The sequence below is a fragment of the Meleagris gallopavo genome, chromosome 7, assembly GCF_905368555.1.
Source record: "Meleagris gallopavo chromosome 7, MGAL_WU_HG_1.1, whole genome shotgun sequence".
NCBI lineage: Eukaryota > Metazoa > Chordata > Aves > Galliformes > Phasianidae > Meleagris > Meleagris gallopavo.
In genome coordinates, this window is record NC_139410.1 from 34,916,938 (window position 1) to 34,937,614 (window position 20,677).

At 36.9% G+C, this 20,677-nt stretch overlaps 1 protein-coding gene across 26 annotated transcripts in view; it reads right to left on the reverse strand.

Moving 5' to 3' along the window:
- Window positions 1–20,677, reverse strand: part of NEB (nebulin) — a 119,961-nt gene that overhangs the window by 91,832 nt on the left and 7,452 nt on the right. For all 26 annotated transcript variants that reach the window (XM_085227936.1, XM_085227935.1, XM_085227930.1 and 23 more), the window contains exons 4-29: window positions 19,907–20,122; window positions 18,856–18,963; window positions 17,989–18,093; window positions 17,575–17,679; window positions 17,375–17,479; window positions 16,316–16,420; window positions 14,483–14,587; window positions 14,170–14,277; window positions 13,286–13,402; window positions 12,552–12,653; window positions 12,364–12,471; window positions 12,166–12,270; window positions 11,404–11,502; window positions 10,478–10,582; window positions 10,052–10,159; window positions 8,921–9,232; window positions 7,486–7,692; window positions 7,149–7,253; window positions 6,028–6,135; window positions 5,118–5,429; window positions 4,091–4,297; window positions 3,261–3,365; window positions 2,999–3,106; window positions 2,344–2,655; window positions 1,503–1,709; window positions 487–591 (exon numbers count right to left, since the gene is read on the reverse strand). In XM_085227936.1, the coding sequence (XP_085084062.1) occupies window positions 487–591; window positions 1,503–1,709; window positions 2,344–2,655; window positions 2,999–3,106; window positions 3,261–3,365; window positions 4,091–4,297; window positions 5,118–5,429; window positions 6,028–6,135; window positions 7,149–7,253; window positions 7,486–7,692; window positions 8,921–9,232; window positions 10,052–10,159; window positions 10,478–10,582; window positions 11,404–11,502; window positions 12,166–12,270; window positions 12,364–12,471; window positions 12,552–12,653; window positions 13,286–13,402; window positions 14,170–14,277; window positions 14,483–14,587; window positions 16,316–16,420; window positions 17,375–17,479; window positions 17,575–17,679; window positions 17,989–18,093; window positions 18,856–18,963; window positions 19,907–20,122 (3,789 nt within the window). The remainder of the gene's footprint in view (window positions 1–486; window positions 592–1,502; window positions 1,710–2,343; window positions 2,656–2,998; window positions 3,107–3,260; window positions 3,366–4,090; window positions 4,298–5,117; window positions 5,430–6,027; window positions 6,136–7,148; window positions 7,254–7,485; window positions 7,693–8,920; window positions 9,233–10,051; window positions 10,160–10,477; window positions 10,583–11,403; window positions 11,503–12,165; window positions 12,271–12,363; window positions 12,472–12,551; window positions 12,654–13,285; window positions 13,403–14,169; window positions 14,278–14,482; window positions 14,588–16,315; window positions 16,421–17,374; window positions 17,480–17,574; window positions 17,680–17,988; window positions 18,094–18,855; window positions 18,964–19,906; window positions 20,123–20,677) is intronic.

The following is a 20,677-nucleotide window of genomic DNA, read 5'->3' on the forward strand; positions in this document are numbered from 1 at the left end:
ATTTATATCTAAAAATGACATTATTTATTCACATGCAAATAAAGATGTGTACAATTACAATTCTTATTTAGCATATGCAGATTTAACAAACAGCTACTGAGAAACAGTCTATAATGTTACATAAAGAATAAGCTCAACCCTCCAGAAAGAATTCTGAATCCACTACAAAACACTGTGTATTAGAAAATAATAAATACAGAAACAACATGAATGGTGCTCAAACTGTATTATTTTGTTAATAATTATGATATTTTAATGACCTACATGAATGCTATGTAACCTGTCCATAAATACTATTGCCTTTTCTTGACAACTTTTGGTATTTAATTTCAGGGAAGGACAGTGGGAAAAGGAAAATAGCATGTTATGGACCCAACACAGGCTAACAAAGTATTACAGAAACTTTCCTATGCTGTTATTTATTTCTAATTTAAAAAAAAAAAAAAAAAAAAAAAAAAGGAGCAACTTTTTACAACCAGTACTCACATCACTTATGTTAAATGCATTAGCTTTCGCTAAAGCAAACTGCGGAATATCTGGTGTTATGTGAACCTTCTTCTTATCCTCTTCCCATGCTTGTTTGTATTGGTGCTAGAAGAAAAAAGCAAAAATCACTCAGTTTACCCAAAAATTTTAACTGTAATTATTTTTAAGTATCATCTTTCTCTACAGTAATGCAACTGTTAGCATGGTAAGACCACTCATTTATTTATTTATTTATTTTAAACCAGGAATAGCTGTTACAAAGATAACTGTGCAAGACTGCAATAAAAGTTGAAGAAATACCAATCTTGCTACAATATTTTAATGCTCGTCTCTTGTCCAGCAGTGTGTTCAAGCACATTCAACAGACAACAATAGCTATCAAAGTCAAGTCAGAAGGTATAAAAAGAAGTGTTAAAAGAATAAGCTAGCCACCTTGCTTGGAAGGTAATTAACAGCCTATCTCATATAAAATAAGCATCAGTGGATGGAGAAATCTTCCTTTTCTTAGAAGAAGTAAAATTTAAAGAAAAGACACCTAAAATTCAGGTGATCTCTCCAAACACAGTGCAAGCGAACACAAGACACTTCTAAAGGACAGCAGTGGATTCTGTTAGTTCAGCAGAATTAGAAGATCAGTATCTCAATACATAAGAGCATTATTGTTATCCAGCAATTCCAAACTGATGTAACAGGCATCAGCTTATACAGACAATATGTTTAAAAGTTTAAATGCTGTTTTCAAAAGGGACTCACTGATACTTTCAGCCCATAAACTTAAACTATTAGAAGTCTACAATCTGTAATGTTGAGTAGACCTTATGAAGAAATTATGGGGGCTATGCTGTGCTTTGAGGTACAGCATGGCTCTATTAAGATGAAATACAGTGACAGTCAAGCGTTTTCATTAGCTGCCCAAACTGACAAATACAGAAGTTATACCTGATGTAGTCTTTTGGGTTAATAACTGATACCTCATTTCTGAAAACTTAAATAAGTTGTGATGAACATTTCCTCACCTCATCCATGATTTTAGCATTATGTAAAGCTAAGGCCATATTCATGGAATCCACAGGAACAGAATACTTCAACTTGTCTGGATGCTGACGGTATTTCTTTTCACTAAGAATTTCCATGGCTTTCTTGTTCTTCTCAGCCTCCAGAGAGCCCAGTGGCATCCATCCAACACCCTTCATACTTTCATCATAATCTGCTCTGTATTGATTCTGGAAGCAGAAGGAAAAGAAAATAATTAGATGCACATGTATGTCTGAAAATGTTGACACATTTATTTAATGTATAATGGATTTTCAATGCACTTATTTTAAGAAGAATCAAACCATATCAAGATACATGCACTGTCTTTTTAGGAGTATTTTTTTTTTAAAGTACTATCTATACTTTATTATACCACTTGTAAAGTGCATTTACAATAAAATAGTAATATATATATACACACATACATATATGTATCTTCTCTAGGGTCTAAATAGCCCAGAAACTCTGAAAACTCAGCTGTTTTTCTTATTCTTCTTGGAAGTATGAGATAAAAGTTGATGGAAAGTGAAGCTTCTCGTTGCCTTGGCTTGTAGAAAAGGACAGCTGCTGAAAAGTGGCAGGATGTATAAGCAGCTGAATCCTGAGCCTGAATTCTTTTAATGATAAATGTAATTCAGTATTTCAGAGTCTTCAAAATATACCATAGCTATCATTGTTGGAGGTCTCGTTTTATTTACAACATTTTAGCATTTAACTGAACTACTTTCACTACAAAAAATCTTCTATTTATCTTACAGCATTCTCTCATAAACTAAACATCATTGTACTGGCAAAGCAAAGGCTAAAGAGTCTCTCACTTACATCACTTTGTATCTGCATCATGTTTTTGGCTAATTCAAGACTCATAGCATCAGGTAAAACATTGTAGATATGGATCAAGTTTTTGTAGTTTGCATTTGTAGCCACTTCCTGTGCTTTCTTGGCTGCCACAACGCTGAGCATGTCAACTGGAGTATGGAAGTTAGTCTTTGCCTTCTCGTAATCTTTCTTGTATTCACGATCAGATTGCATCTTAGCCACCTGCATGAAGTGCACCAGCTTGGGGTCGTCTTCAAGGCTGCGGAACCCAATATGCTTTCCTTTTGCTTGTTCATAGGCTAGTTTGTATTTATACTGACAGCAGGAAAGAGAAACAACGGCAGAAGAAAAGAAAAAAAAAGTATGTTATTAGGCTCAATTTTATCAAAATTGAAAAAAAGAAAAATTTGTTCTTTACCATTACATGATCTCAGGCTTAGTCATTTACATATATTTAGTACCACAAAATAGCCCAGTAACTACATGAGTTTTACAATGAGCAAAAAGGCAAAACTCAGAGTTACTCCTGAAGCCTGAGAGCAAGAACTGCCAAGGCTTATCGCAGCAAACATGTAACTGAAGCCATACTTGGGTATAACAGAGCAAAGTTCTGACTGGTTCTGAAAAGATTCTGAATGCTGCTGACAAATAGACTTACATCACTTGCAATGTCCTGGGAAGTTTTGGCTGCTTTTATTGGAATAGCATCCGGACGCATGTCATAACCTTTCTTCTTCTCTTCCTCCCATCCAGCTTTGTAGAGTTTCTAATTTAAAACAGAAAAGAGAACAGGTACTCTATTACGAAGGCAGAAGTACTGAAGTACTCTTTAAATATTTTCAAAAAAGACCTAAGAATTACACCAATTTTTTTATCTGTGCAACAGACATTGAACGTCCTCACTGAACACAGCAACTTACATTACTCATTGTGATCTGGTTCACTCTAGACTGCAGAATTTCTGGAGTATCTGGCATAACATGAATGCTGGTCTTCTCTTTGTTCCATTTATCAGTGTAGAGCCTCTGCAATTACAAAGATATAGCACTGAAAAGAAGTTACACTTACAAAATATAAGCTTGCTTCTGTTTTGCTTATGTGCAGTAAATAATATTTTACAATGGAAAGTTGCATAAGCACTAAAAACAACAAACATAACTGCAGGGTGCCAACATTATATTCCTCATCTTCCTTTAGTATTTCGCTTGAGAAACTTGAAAAGCATCTTTTGATAACTACTAAATATTTAAATTGAAAATTTTAAGTCTGCAGCCTTCCCTTCTTTATGTATGTCCTTAAATGCAAAGCACAGGTGGTTCTTTTTCCATGCACTCTCTTTCCACAGCAAACAAATAAGTTCCAGTGGTGTTTGAGATAACTAGAGACAAATAATTCCCAGTTTCTTACTGATGCTTGCAAAAGCAGACAGAATTTTACAGGATTTGGTTCAGCTCACTATTAACTCTACTTCTGTAGAAAAAGAGCAAAGGTCACCAAAGCACTAAAAATTTGGGCAGGACATTTTTGATCAGAGGCACAGAAGTGAAATATTTAATCTTTATAAACTTGAAATGAAACTCTCTTAATTATGCTTAGAATCTGAGGCTTCTATTAACTCTTAGTGTCCAGTGTTAACCAACTATACCAGTGCACCCACTGGAAATTCTTGTGAGCTCCGTGGGAATGCAACATTTTGCAAGATGAAGACCCTATCCACGGCTTAGCTGTGATCATCTGAACAAGTTCTCACCTTATTCATAGTCTTGGCATTTTGTTTAGCAAGCACTTGCTCCATTGCATCCAGTGGAATAGAGTACTTCAGCTTGTCGGGGTGCTGGCGATATTTCTTTTCACTGAGAATATCTGAAGCTTTTTTGGCCTTTTCTACGTCCAAGGATTGAATTGGCAGCCAGCCAACTCCTCTCAGCCAGTTATTGAAGTCTGCTTTATACACGTTCTTTTAAGAAATAAACAAGGCAAAACAGTGAGATAAGAGAAATCAGAATGCCCATACATATAGAAAATAAACAAACACAAACAGATGAGGCCTCAAACCTCCTCCTGGCCATTCATTTTTAAGTAGAATTTACACAACCTTGCCAAAACCACTGATGTTTTCCAACTGCTCAGCAAAATACTGAAAATCATTAGGGATAAAGAAACCATTTTCACTAACCCAACATTCAGAACTCACACTACGTAACAAATGCACAGACTTTAAAACAAACTTCGAGCAGTAAACATGAAAACCTGACAAAAATAAACTCAGTTATTTTAATGACACTCTTGGTTAATCAGCTCAGTTCATAGTGGAATTAATTCACTGTGAATCTTCTGTAAAGCTTCTGCTTGGTGGCTTGGTTCTACACATTCCCAAAGAGACATCACTCCTATTTAAACACACTTCATAAAATAGCTTTTACAGCAGATAAAGGTATGAATATGCTGAAAAAAAGTGAAACAAATTCCTGAACTGCAATGTTAGAAATATGAGGGAGTTGATCAGATCTGCATCTGTGAAAAAGAATACAAAAGATGCGCCACAGGACATTAATTTGCTGAGCAGTCAAATACATGGAGACACAAAAAAGTTACCTAAGTAAGTTCCCTAGAACTTATCAACTGCACATACTTACAACAACCTCTGGAAAATATCCAGCTCAAGACCTCAAACTACCCTTAATCTGATATAGGTAATTTTCTAGCCTTAAAAGGTTAACACCGTGACACAATAATACTGAACAGAAAAAAAAAAGAGCTGCTTAACCATTACATACATCACTCTGAAGCTGCATCATGTTTCTTGATAGCTCCAGATTCACAGAATCAGGCAAGAGAGTATAATGGTGAATGGGCTGTTTATAGCCTGTGTTTGTAACAGCTTCCTGAGCTTTCTTGGCAGCCGTCACACTGAACATATCCAAGGGAGTGTGATATTTGGTCTTGGTCACTTCATAGTCCTTCTTGTATTCACGCTCCGATTGCAGTTTGGCCACGTGCATGTAATGAACAAGTTTGGGATCATCCTGCAGGCTACGGTATCCAACGTGCTTGCCTTTATCTTTCTCGTATGATTCCTTGTACTTGTACTAGAGACAAAGCAAAAGAAATCTTTAACTACTTTATAAACACAAAACATACAACTGGTAACTTTAATACATTGAAATTCAAACAGAATTCATTTCCAGCTTTTTACAAAAGTTAGTACATTTATTCCTGTGTTTCAAATCTCCTTTCATAGCTTGCTTCAGATGGCACACCAAACTTTAATGTTGCCAAATGACTGAAGCTGCCTGAGAAGAGCCACATATCTGTACAGTTCATGAATGTCAAACAAGCAGATGCACAGGTCTTCACATGTACAGGTCTGTTTAAATGGCAGCTAAGAACACAGCTTAGATAAGTTGTCACATAGAAACTATCAAAGAAGCTGGTGGATACTTTAAGTGTATACAACACACAGCCCCAGTTCACCAGCAGTCACATTAAAACATAATTCCAAAAGAAATACCTTTTTTTCCTCAGGTTCCCATGAACATCTGAATTTTCTTGTTCCGTAAGAATTTCAACACTCAGTGTCAAGTATTTATATATCATTACAAGTACATAGCACATGCTCTGTAGCATGAGATGCTCCAGAAAGAAGGCAATAGACCTTTGCATTCCTCTTATGCAAAATATACTTACATCACTTGCAATATTTCGAGATGCTTTAGCAGCAATAATAGGAATGGCATCTGGTTTCAGATCATATCCTTTGGCAATGGTTTTTTTCCAGTCTGCTTTGTAGTTAGCCTTATGGGAAAAAATAGGTAAGTCAGCAATGTCACAATAAGAAATATTAACATGTTTAAGTCTTGATTTTTATCGTATTTATGGTGAACAAAACATTAGTCTGTGCAATTGCAAGGAGAAATGCTAATCTCTACACAACTTACAGCTGTATTACAACAAATTTACTACAACCATAGTTCAAGACAATCAGTTTAATGCATGTAACTAAATCTTTAACTCAGTTTTTTTCAGTTTCTATACAGAACAACTCAATCAACAGAATTTTTGCCTTTTTTAACAAAAATCTTTTTTCACTTCACTGAACCTTCAGGCATTTTTTCCCTATGAGCTTCAAAATCAAGACCTCTGGTTCGAAGGAAGCAGCCTGGCTGATTTCTAATTAGCGGTTAGAATCTGGACAGACTAACATGGCATTTCAAAGGATGGAATGAAAGGATATATCTATTTCTAATTTTAACTCCTGGAGGCCTGATAATGCCACCAAAAAACATACCATTAGAATGGTAATAAAACTACCAGTGGAGATCCTTACATTCTTGGACAGATGCAAGAAAGGAGGAAAGCAGTCAGACTGAGAGCTGAACAACAGGAAAAAAGCATTACTTTTTTACACTTCTTACATTTCCTTTGAAAGCTCAGCAGCAGGAGGCAAAACACACAGAGAAGCTGTACTGCTTTCCTCTGCAACAGGTTTCGTACAACAATGAGGAAGGTTAGCTTCCAAACCCATATACATTTGAATAATAAAAGTCATGATCTTATCCTCATTCAGGCTCTCCCACTAGTCTGGCAACAGATCACTGAAATGTCTTCCTGTTCAGCAGTGCTCAAAGACACAATTAAAAACTTGCTTAACAGGTGTAAAACCCATTGACTTCTAGAAGTAATGTTCACCTGAACAGAGAGCTTGCACATTTCTGTATTCAATATCATAGCATGGAAATATAAAAGGTCATTTTTCTTTTAAGTAATGATGGATATATTCTTGACTGCATTATTGATTGCATACTCACATCACTCAAATTGAAGGCATTGACCCTTGCTTGAATAAACTGAGGAACATCAGGATCAAGCTTGTATTTGTGCTTTACTTTTTCACCCTCTTGCTTATATGCTACCTGCACAGCAAAACAAACAAACCTCTGTTAATAAGAACACAGCAGGTAATATTAGTATTAACAAAGAGACAAAACAACTGCCCTTAATTCCTACCAACAAAGTACAATTTTACTACTTGTACATTTTTTAAACTCTACGGTTTCTAAGATGGAACATCAGATAGTAACAGAAAAATCATAAACCCATGGTAAGAAATAAAACCTCCATATTGCATCAGTAACAATCACTTACATCACTCAGTTGCTTGGTGTTGTGCTGAGCTAAAACCATTGTCATTGAGTCTGGCACACTTGTAAATTTGATGGTGTCTGGGTGCTGACGGTACCTCTTCTCATTTAATGCATCTCCAGCCTTTTTAGCTTTTTCCACATCCAGAGAGCCGAGAGGACTCCACCCAATACCCTTGAACCAACTGTTATAGTCTTGTTTGTATACGTTCTGAAGGATAGAAAGACAACGTGAACCAAGATCATCCCACAGAACTGTTTAAGCAATAGTCACAGAGCCTCACTCGTATGTTCTACATTAGCAGGAATATCTTATAAATTCTAAAAGGGAATAACAGATTTTTTTTTTTTTCATTTCCGTCATTTCATAAGTAAGAAAATAAGCTACTGTATTTTTTCCTCATTTTTTTCTTACAAACATTAACAACTTTTCAGTATTCACTAAGCTCCTTTTCTCTTACCCTTGTGAAAAATTTCACCAATCTCCAATCATTAGTAACTTCTACACTAAAATAAGGTGCTCACTGGCCACAGTTCAATTTGGTTTGTGTTCCAGCAGTCTTTATCAGAGCTGGTCTTTTACACAAGGATCCACAGAGCAGAGACTTAATTTTTTTTTTTCCTCCTATAATTCCTCCCCCAGTCAAATATGCAGAACTTACATTTACAGGCTTCAAGTAAAAAACTCTACCTAGGCTGCAATTATGCAGGTAATACACGAAGTATCAATATTGACATTTAGATACAGTCAGTGAACAGCCTGAATGCAAGGATATTATAGACACGTTTTTAAGCTCCTTCCATGGTCTAAGTTCAAAAGCAGCCATTCTTCACAGAAATAGAGAGAGTGGGGAAACTCCACAGCATCCAAACAACTGCAGAGTGGAACCTGGTATGCTCAATCATTTAAAACTTTGCATCTGGAAGAACAACCAAGACAGTCCTGCAAGAAATCTCTTATGCTACAGATCTCCAGAGGAGGTATCCCTGGTATCCCTAACACTACCAATAGCTACAGTTTGTTCACTCCATCATGCTATTGGCTTGTAGTCTACCTACACTACCACATCTGTCTCACATGAAGACAAAACAGGGAAACTTGAAAGTCTTAAAGAATAAAACCAAATTACGTTAGTTGCAAAATAGAAGTTCTCTGAAAAAATTTTAAAAAGAAAATAAATTCATTTGCATGCCATATTCCAAAAATCTGCTCTTCATAGGCACGCCACCATCAAAATCCTTTTCAGTGTAACTCACCTGGAATAGGGGTATTCTAAATTCCACCAGCTGATACTTAAAGCTTCTAATGCTGGTCCCCAGGACATAATGAAAACAAACCATTCCCACACAGTGATGGCAACTATCACCGAATAAAAATACCTATTTTATGTTTATTTGTGTAGGAAAACATCAGTGAGAGCAGCCACTGAAATACTCACATCGCTCTGAATTTGCATCATGTTCTTTGCAAGCTCAACATCCATAGCATCTGGCAGATAAGTGTAGTGATGGATCAGATTTTTGTAGTGGGCAGTGGAAGCTACATCCTGAGACTTTTTTGCAGCCTGGATACTGAATGTGTCAGGAGGTGTGTGATAGTTAGTCTTACTCTTCTCGTAGTCCTTCTTATATTCACGATCGGACTGAATCTTTGCAACATGCATGTAGTGAACGAGCTTGGGGTCATCTTGCAGGCTTCTGAAACCAACCTGTTTTCCTTTAGCCTTTTCATATGCTTCTTTGTATTTATACTAGAATCAGAGAAAAGAGATCAAATCTATTGTCACATTGCTACTGATGTCTAAACTAAAAAAAAAAAAAAGAAGAAGAAGAAGAAGAAATCTGTTACGACTTTCATTGGGAAGGAAAAAGTGCAACCTGTTCAGGAACAATAGCCTAAATAGCATACCCAACAGTATCAGCTTTTCTTTTTCCACCATCTAAGGCTATGCACAACAGGTTATACACATAACAACGATTCATCAGCCACAGCTTTCCTTGAAAGGAAATGAAATCGTTTCCTTAAAATTACTGTGCTGCGAGGCATATGAAAAACATTAAAAGAATTAAGACAATCCATCTCCCCCACTTGAACAGCAAAAAGAGTACAACTGAGAAGCTTCCTCTACTTATCTGAAACCACTGAATCATAAACCACTTCATCAATTTGTGCTATATGGCCTTTCAATTCATTTATAAGCTGTACTCATCCACCTAACTCAAAACTACCTCAGTATATATTGTCTCTCAGACTAAGCAGATGCTAATGTAGCTAATTTACTGGAAATCTATCAGCAAGTGACTGCAAGAACTACTGATTTCCTCTCTCCCGTGAACAGTGGTTTAGGAAACACAGTAACACAGTACAGTAGCATCTGCCTATCTAAAGCAAAGATGATTAGAATAAAAGATGTTTTACACAAACCAACACTTCGAGAAGACTGAGAATGTCTTTCTCACATTAGTGACTCTAGTGAGACTCATGGAATATTTATGGTCTACCACATGGCCTGGAGTGGTTGACATTTTTACTAAATGCTAAAACAAGTATACCTGGGATAGATACTTACATCACTAGCAATGTTTCTTGATGCTTTTGCTCGAGTAATTGGAATAGCATCAACTGACACATTGGTCCCTTTAGCTATTAGATCGTGGTAGTCCTGTTTATAATAGGCCTGAAAAAGAAAACCAGTATTATTCTAGAGAACCTACTACTCATATGAATTATAAGAAAATAAAAGCTACACAAATCTTTAGTATGAGATGCTTCCTTTAGTGTTTTATTACTTCTTTATTAATTAAACTAAATTAATTATATGAGTAGCTGGGATTTGCTTGGAAATTCAAACGATACCAAGAGTGAAAAATTACAGTGATATAAGTTGATTATAAAGAATTGTGCATCAGTGAAAGAAATCTGCAATATGAGCATATCTGTAACATTCTCAGAAATTCAAGAGCAATGTGTAAAGCATTATAAAGTCATCACTTACATCACTGACATTTGCAGCATTGTATCTAGCTTGGATAAACTGTGGGACATCTGGGGGGAGAGTGTATTTATGTATAACTTCTTCTCCGGAAGATCTGTAGAGTTTCTGTAAAATATATCATACATAAATAAATTCTTTCCTTGTACAAGCAGCACCAGTTCACTGTGAATCAACTGAGGATTTAGGTTTGATTTTTGCAAATGTATGTTGCCACTTATCTCATAAAGATGGAGACTGCACTTTTCATACAGAATTATTGATCTTATTGATGGAAGAAACAAGCCCTAAATGCTCCGTGCAGTCTTTGAAAGGTCTTTACTCAGGGCTCTGCAGCACAGGCCTTATGAGGAGCAGTTAAGGGAACTGGGACTATTTAGTCTGGATCTTATTGCTCTCTACAATTCCTGAATGGAGGCTGTGGTGAGGTGGGGGTCGGCCTCTGCTCCCATGTAACTAGCAATAGAAATAGTTGAGCCAGGGCAGATTCAGATTGGATGTTAGGAAATACTTCTCCAAGGGGGTGGTCAGGCACTGCAATGGGCTGCCCAGGAAGGTGGTGGAGTCACCGACCCAGGAGGCATTCAAGAAACATTCAGATGTTGTACTGAGGGCATGGTTTAGTGGGGAATATTGGTGATAGGTGGAAGGTCAGACTGGATGGTCTTAGAGGTCTTTTCCAACCTTGGTGATTCTATGATTCTATGACATGTACACCTCCTTAAAAAAAAATAAATTAAGAAGCCTGATTTCCAGGTGGGCTTTCACTGGAACAGGCCACATAAGTGTCTTCATCCATGTCTGTGCATATATACACACCCATACTCATCTATACTTTCATTTCAGGAATTGTCTTAAAATGGGAAAGTGGCTGCAGTGCAGAAATGTATGGTCTCAGAGTACAGTGACATGTTGGTATGTTCACTTACATCACTCAGCTGCTTGCTATTGATCTCTGCTTGCTTCTGTACTGGAGAGTCAGTCACTTGAGTAAATTTGATCTGATCAGGATGCTTTTTGTAGGTGTGCTGAGGATAAATAATAAATACATTCATCCTAAATGTACATAAACACATCTTCCTATTAAATAAGACACAGTGATGTAGCATTACTTGGGATAGCTGGCAGTTATGGCAATGGTGTAGATAAGCACTGTCCTGCACAATGATTCTGAGGTTACTTTTTAAACACAACCAGAGCCCAAATAAACTTTTGAAGTATTTTAGAAGTATAAACACAAAATATTTAGATGTATATAAATATCACCATAGACAATAAATGATATGTCATACAAAACATTACACATAAATACATATTTTAAAATATTTTTAAGTATTAATAATTACAATTTGTATTAATAAAAATAACTAAAGTATGTTGAAGTATTTTAAAAAGCATTAATGTAAAAATATGCTGACTTAAGCAAGTAGATGCTTGAGGGTCATTTTTTTTGTTTTGTTACTATTCTAATTATTCAGTTTTATTTGTTAGATGGTGTTATAACTGTCTCGATCACTAGGTGTCACAAAAGACTTCTAAAATACAGGTGAATATGGCTTATAAAAGTCACTTATGCTAAGAAAAACCACACAAAAATTAAAATTAACAGGACTCACTGTAAACTTTCAGACATCTCAGAGCAGATGCTCTGCATTTAACTGGCTATCAGATAACCACTGCCCTATACTTACATCTTTACACTGCTCTAACTTCTTAATAGCTTCATATTCTTGAGTTATGGTCTGAGGGAAGTAGCATTTTGTCTTTTCTTCCTCATAATCCGCTTTGTAATTTTTCTAGGGATAAAATGAACATTCCATAAGAAAACATCATTGAGCTTTCTCCAAATTAAAACACGATGGCAAGAACAGAATGACAGCCACACTTACATCACTCTTCATAGCTTCGACTTTCATACAGTGTATCTGATGTGGGTCCTCAAAACTGCCCAAATAGTGTCCCAAGATGTTCTTTTGATAAGCATCTTTGTATTTTACCTGGAAAAACAATCACGAGTTGATAAAGAAAAGCAATCAAGAGTGTCAGCACGGAAAGATATGAACTCAGCAATACATACATCACTAAAATTCTTCAGAGCGCTGTCAGTCTGGAACTTTGGTGTTTCACAGTAGTTCATGCTTGTTCCTTTAGATTGCTCATAGGCTTCTTTGTATAATTTCTGCAAAGAAAAAAAAAAACATTGGGTAATAAAGCAGATTGAACTGAAATACACTTACAATACAATATAAATGTAATATAATACAATATAAATTACAACAAGGAATATTATTTTTTAATTCTTTTTAGTGGCTTCTAGGATTGTTAGGAAAGACATGAAGGTTTGACTCATCACTTCTGAATGTCTGATGTTGAGCAATATGAAGTATCTTTCCAAACAGATGAAAACATCAAGAGAGAAATCAAGAATGTCAATACATTCTTGAAGTGACATCAAAAATACAGTACATATGAATACCTAGAAGTGCATATTTTATCACTGCAGGCAGCACTTGAAGTTCTAAGCACTAAGGAAGAACCCCCACCTTCTGACCCATTTTTCAAAGGATCATTAGCTATCATTAGCTATCATTCACAATCATTAGCTATCTCCATAGCACATCACACTTAGCTGTGGGGAAATGACTCCTTATAGTGATACTATTCTGGCCAGTAGGATCTCTTGAAAAATACTACGTTTATAAAACTAAAAATACTGAGAAATTCAGTGGGGAAGTCAAGAAATGATGAGTTTGGGTTTTGGTTTGCTGTACATGACTGAAATCTGTGCTGCTATACTTTGATAATACTCACATCGCTCAGGACATCTCCTGCAGTTTTTAATTGCCTCAGCAATGGGTTCTCTGTAGCAGGAAGCACATTATAATCTGCAATGGCTTTGTTCTTCTCGTAGTCTGCTCTGTATTTTGTCTTTCAAAAATAAAAACAAAAACAATGAGGTCTTTAAAATCAGCATTAAAAGCCAAACACTCACTAACTTACATTGTCTTGAAATTTTCTGAAAGGTCTCCATCTGCTTTTAACTCATGACTCATAAAGGCAAAGGACTGTGAGAAGCACTCAGATCACAGCAGTGCAGGGATCACCAGCTGAGAGGCTGAGTTGAAAGGTAACTGACAGCTATTAATTAGATGTCCTGACCTCCAAGCACCTTGCCAAGCATTCTGACTTTTTAGAATAACTACATTCTTAAAAGTTAACAACAGAAGATTATCTTTGTCTTTGCTGATGGAAATGCTGATGGAAATGCTGCATTAGAAATGCAGAAGCCAAACAAATTCAGCATTCCTAAGAAAATGCCAGTATAACATCACTGAGATACACTGAGAAAGGATGAATAACTGAAAATATGAAACCAGATTCAGGCAGGTTATGCTGGCCTTGATTAACAGTATTGATCTATTCCAACTAAAACCATATAACATAATACAGTAAGAATAAACCAAAACAAACTCCATCTCCATGAAAGAGAATATTCTACCTTACAGGTACTATTGCAGAGGATCATAAGCATGGGTAAGAATCACTGAAAGCTCTGGGGTGGCAGGGACACAAGAACACATCTTTTGCACAGAAGAAAATATTTCTGACACCTGACAAAACAGCCTCAGCACAGACTGCACTGACTTCAGAACTACACCCGAGCTGCACAGATGGGAGCAGGTATAACAACTTACCTTACTGACATTCTCTGAAACTCTCTTATTAGCTTCATATTCTGGAGTTTCAGTCTGCATAAAGTAGATTTGGTCTTTCATATTTTCAAAGTCTTCCTGGTACTTTTTCTGTTAAGAACAGAGAAAAGTAGATATCAAATGTACCAAATGTACCAAATGCAGCTGCATTATAAATTAGCCATCCATTAAGAAGCTTCAGTAGAAAAAAAGAAACACAACAACAGAAGTAGGAAAATTTAATCAGTGTTTGCCACGTTGGCACATGCACAAAATAAAGCTGTTCATCTCAAGACTTTCTGAAGAATTTACTTACCATGCTTATATTTTCTGCATTCATTTTTGCAATTGCAACATCATAGCATGGAGTTTGAGTCCACTTGCCTTTGATCTTGTTTTTATAGTCTTCATGATAAATAACCTGCAATGAAATTAAAAAAAAAAAAAAAAAAAAATCATACTTAATCTCCAGCTCAATTTTCACTTAAAAGTCTTCTTTTTAAAGATGCCTATTTTATATCAGCACTACAACCACTTTATCAGTCACTGTCAAAATCACGTGAAGTCCGACCTTAGCATACTGTTTTCATTTATACTGGTAAGTTCCCTGACCAAAAAGGATGTATATATTAAATAAGTCATCTATTCCAAATGATAAATATTAAGACTAATAAGATAAACTCTCCATGGGATATCATGGAGATTTTCCTTTAGTTGTCTCACTATTCACACAACACTGGGATACAATATTGCCCAAAAAATAAACTAAAATTCACTGTTACTGCTTCTGAAACCTGTTACAGACAGAAATGGAAAGTCCTTTCTATACATGGCTTTTCTGGTACATGTGATTTCTATCAGACTAGGTTCAGAGTAATGGAAATCAAGTATAAACTGTTCAACCAGAAGTTTAAAGTGTTTGAACAATTACTTAAACAGTTACTGTCTGTTTAATTACATAAAAATCTTCCCCAGTTTTCACTCAGTGATCCAAATGCACTTTCAACCACAGTTGCTTTCCTCATCACAGAAAGCACAACTTGTTATCACACTGATTAAGAATGTACATGTCAAAAAAGATTTTTCTGAATGTTGTTGTTTGAAGATACATGTAGAGGTTACTGACTGTTTTATTAATTTTCAAGAATAATCACACTGATCTTGCTTCTCCCATGCAAAAAAAAAAAAACTCCTGATGATAATGTAGCTTCTGAGCTACTTAAGGTACAAGAAATTTCCTCTGTCACCTTTCAGATGAGTTCACTACATACTCTTAACTCCCTCATCTGAAACAGCAAATAATTCCCATCATACAGCAACAAAATCAGGCATGTTTTCCTTACCACAACTAAACTTCGAACTGAACTAAAAACCTTCTGGCTTAAGAGTTCATATGACTTAGCTCCAATTTCTCCAGCAAAAGTTCATCTTCCTCTATTTCACTTCACCTCAGCTGTTCTATTCTGTGTAAAATGTACTGCTGAGGACTGGTAGCAGTCTTTGCTAATCATGCCATACAGCTGTGGAATTTATGTTGAATATTATTTGCTAATTCACTGTGCAAATTGGGAAAGAGTTACCTAGTTTCCACAAGTACCCATGAACTAGCATGGGACATGTATGTTCACAGTGATCTGATACTGAAAGTAACTTTTGAAAGGTTTTCTCTGCCATCAACCTAGGCATCTTCAAAGATCAGACATCCAACTTAACAGCAAACTGGGATTATTCCTTGTAAGCAAGTAATTCATTTTAAAACCAGATGCATACTTGTGCTTCACTGTTTATTTCGAAGACAGGAGTAAAATGGATGTTTTATATTGCTTTGACCTGTAAAAGTTTAAAATGCAATGCAGGAGATATTTTTTACAGAAGGAAGAAGAGGAACTAATGCGTGTATGACAGAAGCAGAAATGTTTTATGAAACCTAGATTTGCTGATAAGAATGAAATTTTGTCTTTCACTTGAGACTGGACAGGATCTGCTGAGATGTTTTAAAAAGAAAGAAAATGTAAAAGCTGACTTTCACTACTGAAAAAATCAGAGATCTTGAGGTTTGGACTTCTCTTTTGCTCTCTGGTACTTTTTTTGCCACTCTAATTCCAAAATGGAAATTTCTATAGAAGGAAGAGAACTGCATTCTACTCACATCACTCAGCTGCCTTGTCACTTTCTTGGCCTGTTCCACATCAGGTGGATCTGGCAGAGAAGTATATTTGGATTTTCGTTCATCGTGCCCTTTTTTGTAGACAATCTGAAATAGGAAAGAAGTAAACGTTTACAGAAACTGCCCACTTCAACAGTAACATAATATTTAATCTTACCTCTGCTAATGCCACCTGTAACAAAAGTAGTTCTGTTCACAGAATAACCATAATTTCTTTCAACCAGTGTGTTCTGGGGGACTATGGAAAAGTTCACAAGGAAAGTTTTCAAGCCTACTACTCTGCTGTTTGTGATAAATTGGACACCTGAAACCTTTATACATGACCTGAAATACTTGATTGAAGAGTTCTGTGTCTGGCTTTTTTTCCCCTAAGTATCAGCAAATAGCAATGCTAAGCATAGCCCACAAACTACGGAGTTTTCTTATCATACAGATTTGCAGATACTTCACAAGGCCCAGCAAACAGGGCTACTGGGCTTACAGCCAACCCTGAGAGCTTCTCAACACGTTTTGAGAGGTATCTGAGGTCTTAAATTATTTCTTTCACTCATAATCCAACATTAAAAAGCCAACAGGTACACACTCTAATAAAGAGCGCTCACTTTTCTATAGAAACAGCACCATTCTCAGAACTATCAGTGCATATCTATGCATATTTATCTTCTGTTCTGTTATAAAGTCCAGCCAGAAGCCTCCTAAGTTCACAGAATCACAGAATGGCCCGGGTTGGAAGGGACCTCAAGGATCACGAAGCTCCAAGCCCCTGCCACAGGCAAGGCCACCAACCTCCCCATTTCACACCAGCCCAGGCTGCCCAGGGCCCCATCCAACCTGGCCTTGAACACCTCCAGGGATGGACGGGGCATCCACAGCCTCTCTGGGCAGCTGTTCCAGCACCTCACCACTCCCATAGCAAAGAACTTCCCCCTGACATCCAACCTCAATCTTCCCTCCCTCAACTTCAAACCACTTCCCCTAGTCCTGATAGCAACAAGTTACAACACAGCAGGATCCAATTTTCAACCAGACTTTGATACTTACATCACTCAGAGCTTTTTGAGCCTGTGCCACCCTTCTGAGTTCTGGACTGTCATTGTACGGATAGAACAATGTTTTGTCTCCTTCCCAGTCTTCTGTATAGAGTTTCTTAAAACAGAAAAATGCCAGAATAGAGAATGAATTCATTTTTGTCTTGGAATGCTTCTTAAACTTTAGCTGAATAAACCGGTGATTCTTCTTACCTTACTGAACATTGCTGTATTTTTTATTGCATTTACAAGCTCTGGGGCATCAGGGGGAAGTAAGTACTTGTCCTTATTCTCCTCCCAGTTCTGTTTGTATAAAACCTGAAGAGAAAGATCAGCAAGCTAGTTACTCTCTTATTAGAAAAATATTTACGTTAGTTAATAAACAGCTTGATGGAAGGCTTTTTTTGCGAAGTGAAAGTATCATACTAATGACATTTAAAAATATGAATTGGAAACATTTAAGATATTTATACTTGCCTTGATCAACTCATTTGGTCAATCCCCCTGAGCTTCTAAACTGTTCTATAGACATTGCTTTAGTGTCCTGAGCTGACAACCTTGCTTTTATCAGCAACTTCATGATCCATTAACATTCACAAGCCTTCTGGTAAGCCAAAACTCACTCACCTTGCTCACTTGCTGAGATACCTTCTTTGCATGTTCTATATCCCAGGCCTTTTCATCAACGTGGCAAATAGTTCGAGCAACTTCACCAGCCATGCGGTATTTAACCTGGAGCAGTGCACACCAAACCACAGCTGTATTTACAGCTAACACTGACAAGTGTTAGCTTAAAGCAGAATACTGAAATTTTGAAACTTGATAATGCAAAGATCCAAAGATTCTGTATTAAGTAAAGCATTTAGGCATGTGATTAACCTTTACCATCGACTAGCTGTTGCTTAGAAATAATACCCAGAGAAACAAACAGATTTTGTGAGCTATCTGAAAAAGAAACGCAGCTTTGAGACAACGTCAAGAGCTGTGAATCCAAGCTAGGGTATAATTCTATAATCCAAGCTCTTCCTAAGAGTGCTTCCACCTGTATAATGAGGTGGAAATTCCCATGCTATTCAGTATTTCTTAATTTCACAGTCCATTACCACAGACCATACACTCTCTGTGGTCACAAAATTAATACAGCAGCCACACCACCATGGCAAACCAGTAGATGGAGCACAAAATCATTCTAAAGCTGTTACAAGACTCCCAGGTTGACAGCAGGCTCAGTCAGCTTTAGCACAGAGATTGCTGCATCACATTCCTCAATATACCCTAAGCCAGAGGTGTTGAGCAAAATGTAATGGATACTCATCTCCTGCACACTGGTTAGGTGTCTCCCCACTCAGCTTTGGGAGTTCCTATTCCCAGAGATCCAATTCTCTCTATTTACTCTACAAAGAATTAAGATGCTTTGGATTTTAGTTTCCCAAATTGTGACATGCACTATTAAAGGGAGACTGAAGTGCAGAAAGAACAACATTTGATATCTACCTCACTGAGCTGATCCTGCACTTTCTTGATTCTCCGAATTTCTGGGGTATCAATTGTGGAAGCATATGGCTTTCCTCTTTCTTTATTAAATTTTTCTTTGTACTTGTTCTGAAAGAAAATAATGACGAATATGATTAAGACACATCCTAAAGCTCTGGCAGAAATGTAAACAGTAATTTTTGATGTATTCATCTGTTTAGTATAGGAGTTTGGGGCACATCACTGAATAATACAAGCTGTCATTATACAAATACATTTGCACAGTTCTGCTTACTTTAACCGACTTTTTTTTCTTCCATCTGACACAGCAGAAAAAAATCCATTTCTACCTTCAGCCTGCTTCGGATCACCTCTGAGTTTATTTACATTACACATCTCACCCTGATACATTCAGTTACTTGTTTCAGTGACCAAAGAGAGGGGACATTTTTGGGTGAGAGTAGCAATCTTAGACATGCGATCTCATACAACATTTCAACAGCAAACACTGGTAGGTATCACACGTTAAAATTAGGAAAAAAGGTCTGGCACTATCTTATACCTGCACAGCACAGTTACTTCCCACCTCTAAAATCAGAGTAAAATGGACAGTAATACTGGAATTTGATATACCATACCAGGAATTTGGGTAGGTGTTTGTTCCCCCATGTTGTGCACAAAATAATTCTTGAGTATAGAGAGGGATAGAGAAATGTACTACTGTACAAAATGCTGAGGATCACTATTCAGTAAACACTAGCCTCTGCATTTCCTTACTTAAGTATCCAAGTCAGACAGCACAGGAGACCTCTTAACTGACATCTAAGATAAATCTTCAGATATCTGCCACAGGCTTTTTGTGTCTAAAGATTACTTGATGCATGTAAGCAGGAAATAGGCAAGAGATGACCTAACTGAAAGAAGGAAACTTTCTACTTCAAGCAAACAGCACTGACACGTGATGAAATGGAGTACAGGAGGAGTCAAAATAGCATAAAGGATCACAACAATACCTATCAGATGCTTTCAAAATTGGTGTTTCTAAACAAGTAAAGGACATGGGACAATTCACCTCACTGAACAGGTCCTTCATTTTATTACTGTGCTGCAGATAAGGTGTCAAGAACTTAGAAGAGTCCACTTTTGTCCGTATTGTCTTCTTTCTGACTGGAGTTGCTGCTGCATCCTCACCAGAAGTTTTTTCATACTCAATCGTACGGGTGATGGTTGTAGGACCTGTGAATTCTGTGCCAGTGCTGTCAGTGATGTCAGTGATCTCAGTGACCACCTGGGAGTAAAGAAAAAAATAAATGCCTTTTAATTATAAATCACAGTTTTATTTTAACCTTTTTTCACTTCCTCTGATATAAAAGGATGCTCAGTTCTTATTCCCAAACCACCTACGGTGTACAAAAATGGTGACACTTACTTCCTCCTGGGATGACCCAGTAATGCCTACGTTATATGACTCAAACTGAAAAAGTACAAGGAATTAAACAACTGGCTGATTTTTGCATCAAACTGATACAATTGTTCTCCACAGGAGCAGGAAGAGCGGGGGCTGTGTTCCATATGCATAACTTCCACTTGCATGAGGTGGTTTCTCAAATGTGACCACCTACAACCAAAAGCAAAGCATGAGAAATGCCTTCAGTGTTGAAGAAGCAGACATCACACAGCCAGGTTTCCTAACGGCGATACTGAAAACTGAGAAAGCAGGTCAGAGGTGCACAAAAACGATTATCTTCTTGTGAAAGGAAAGGACACTGCAGATCCCAAGTCTTTGGGATCCTGTGGCAAATCTGTGCTGCACCAACTAACTGAACAAATGCCCGGAATCCAC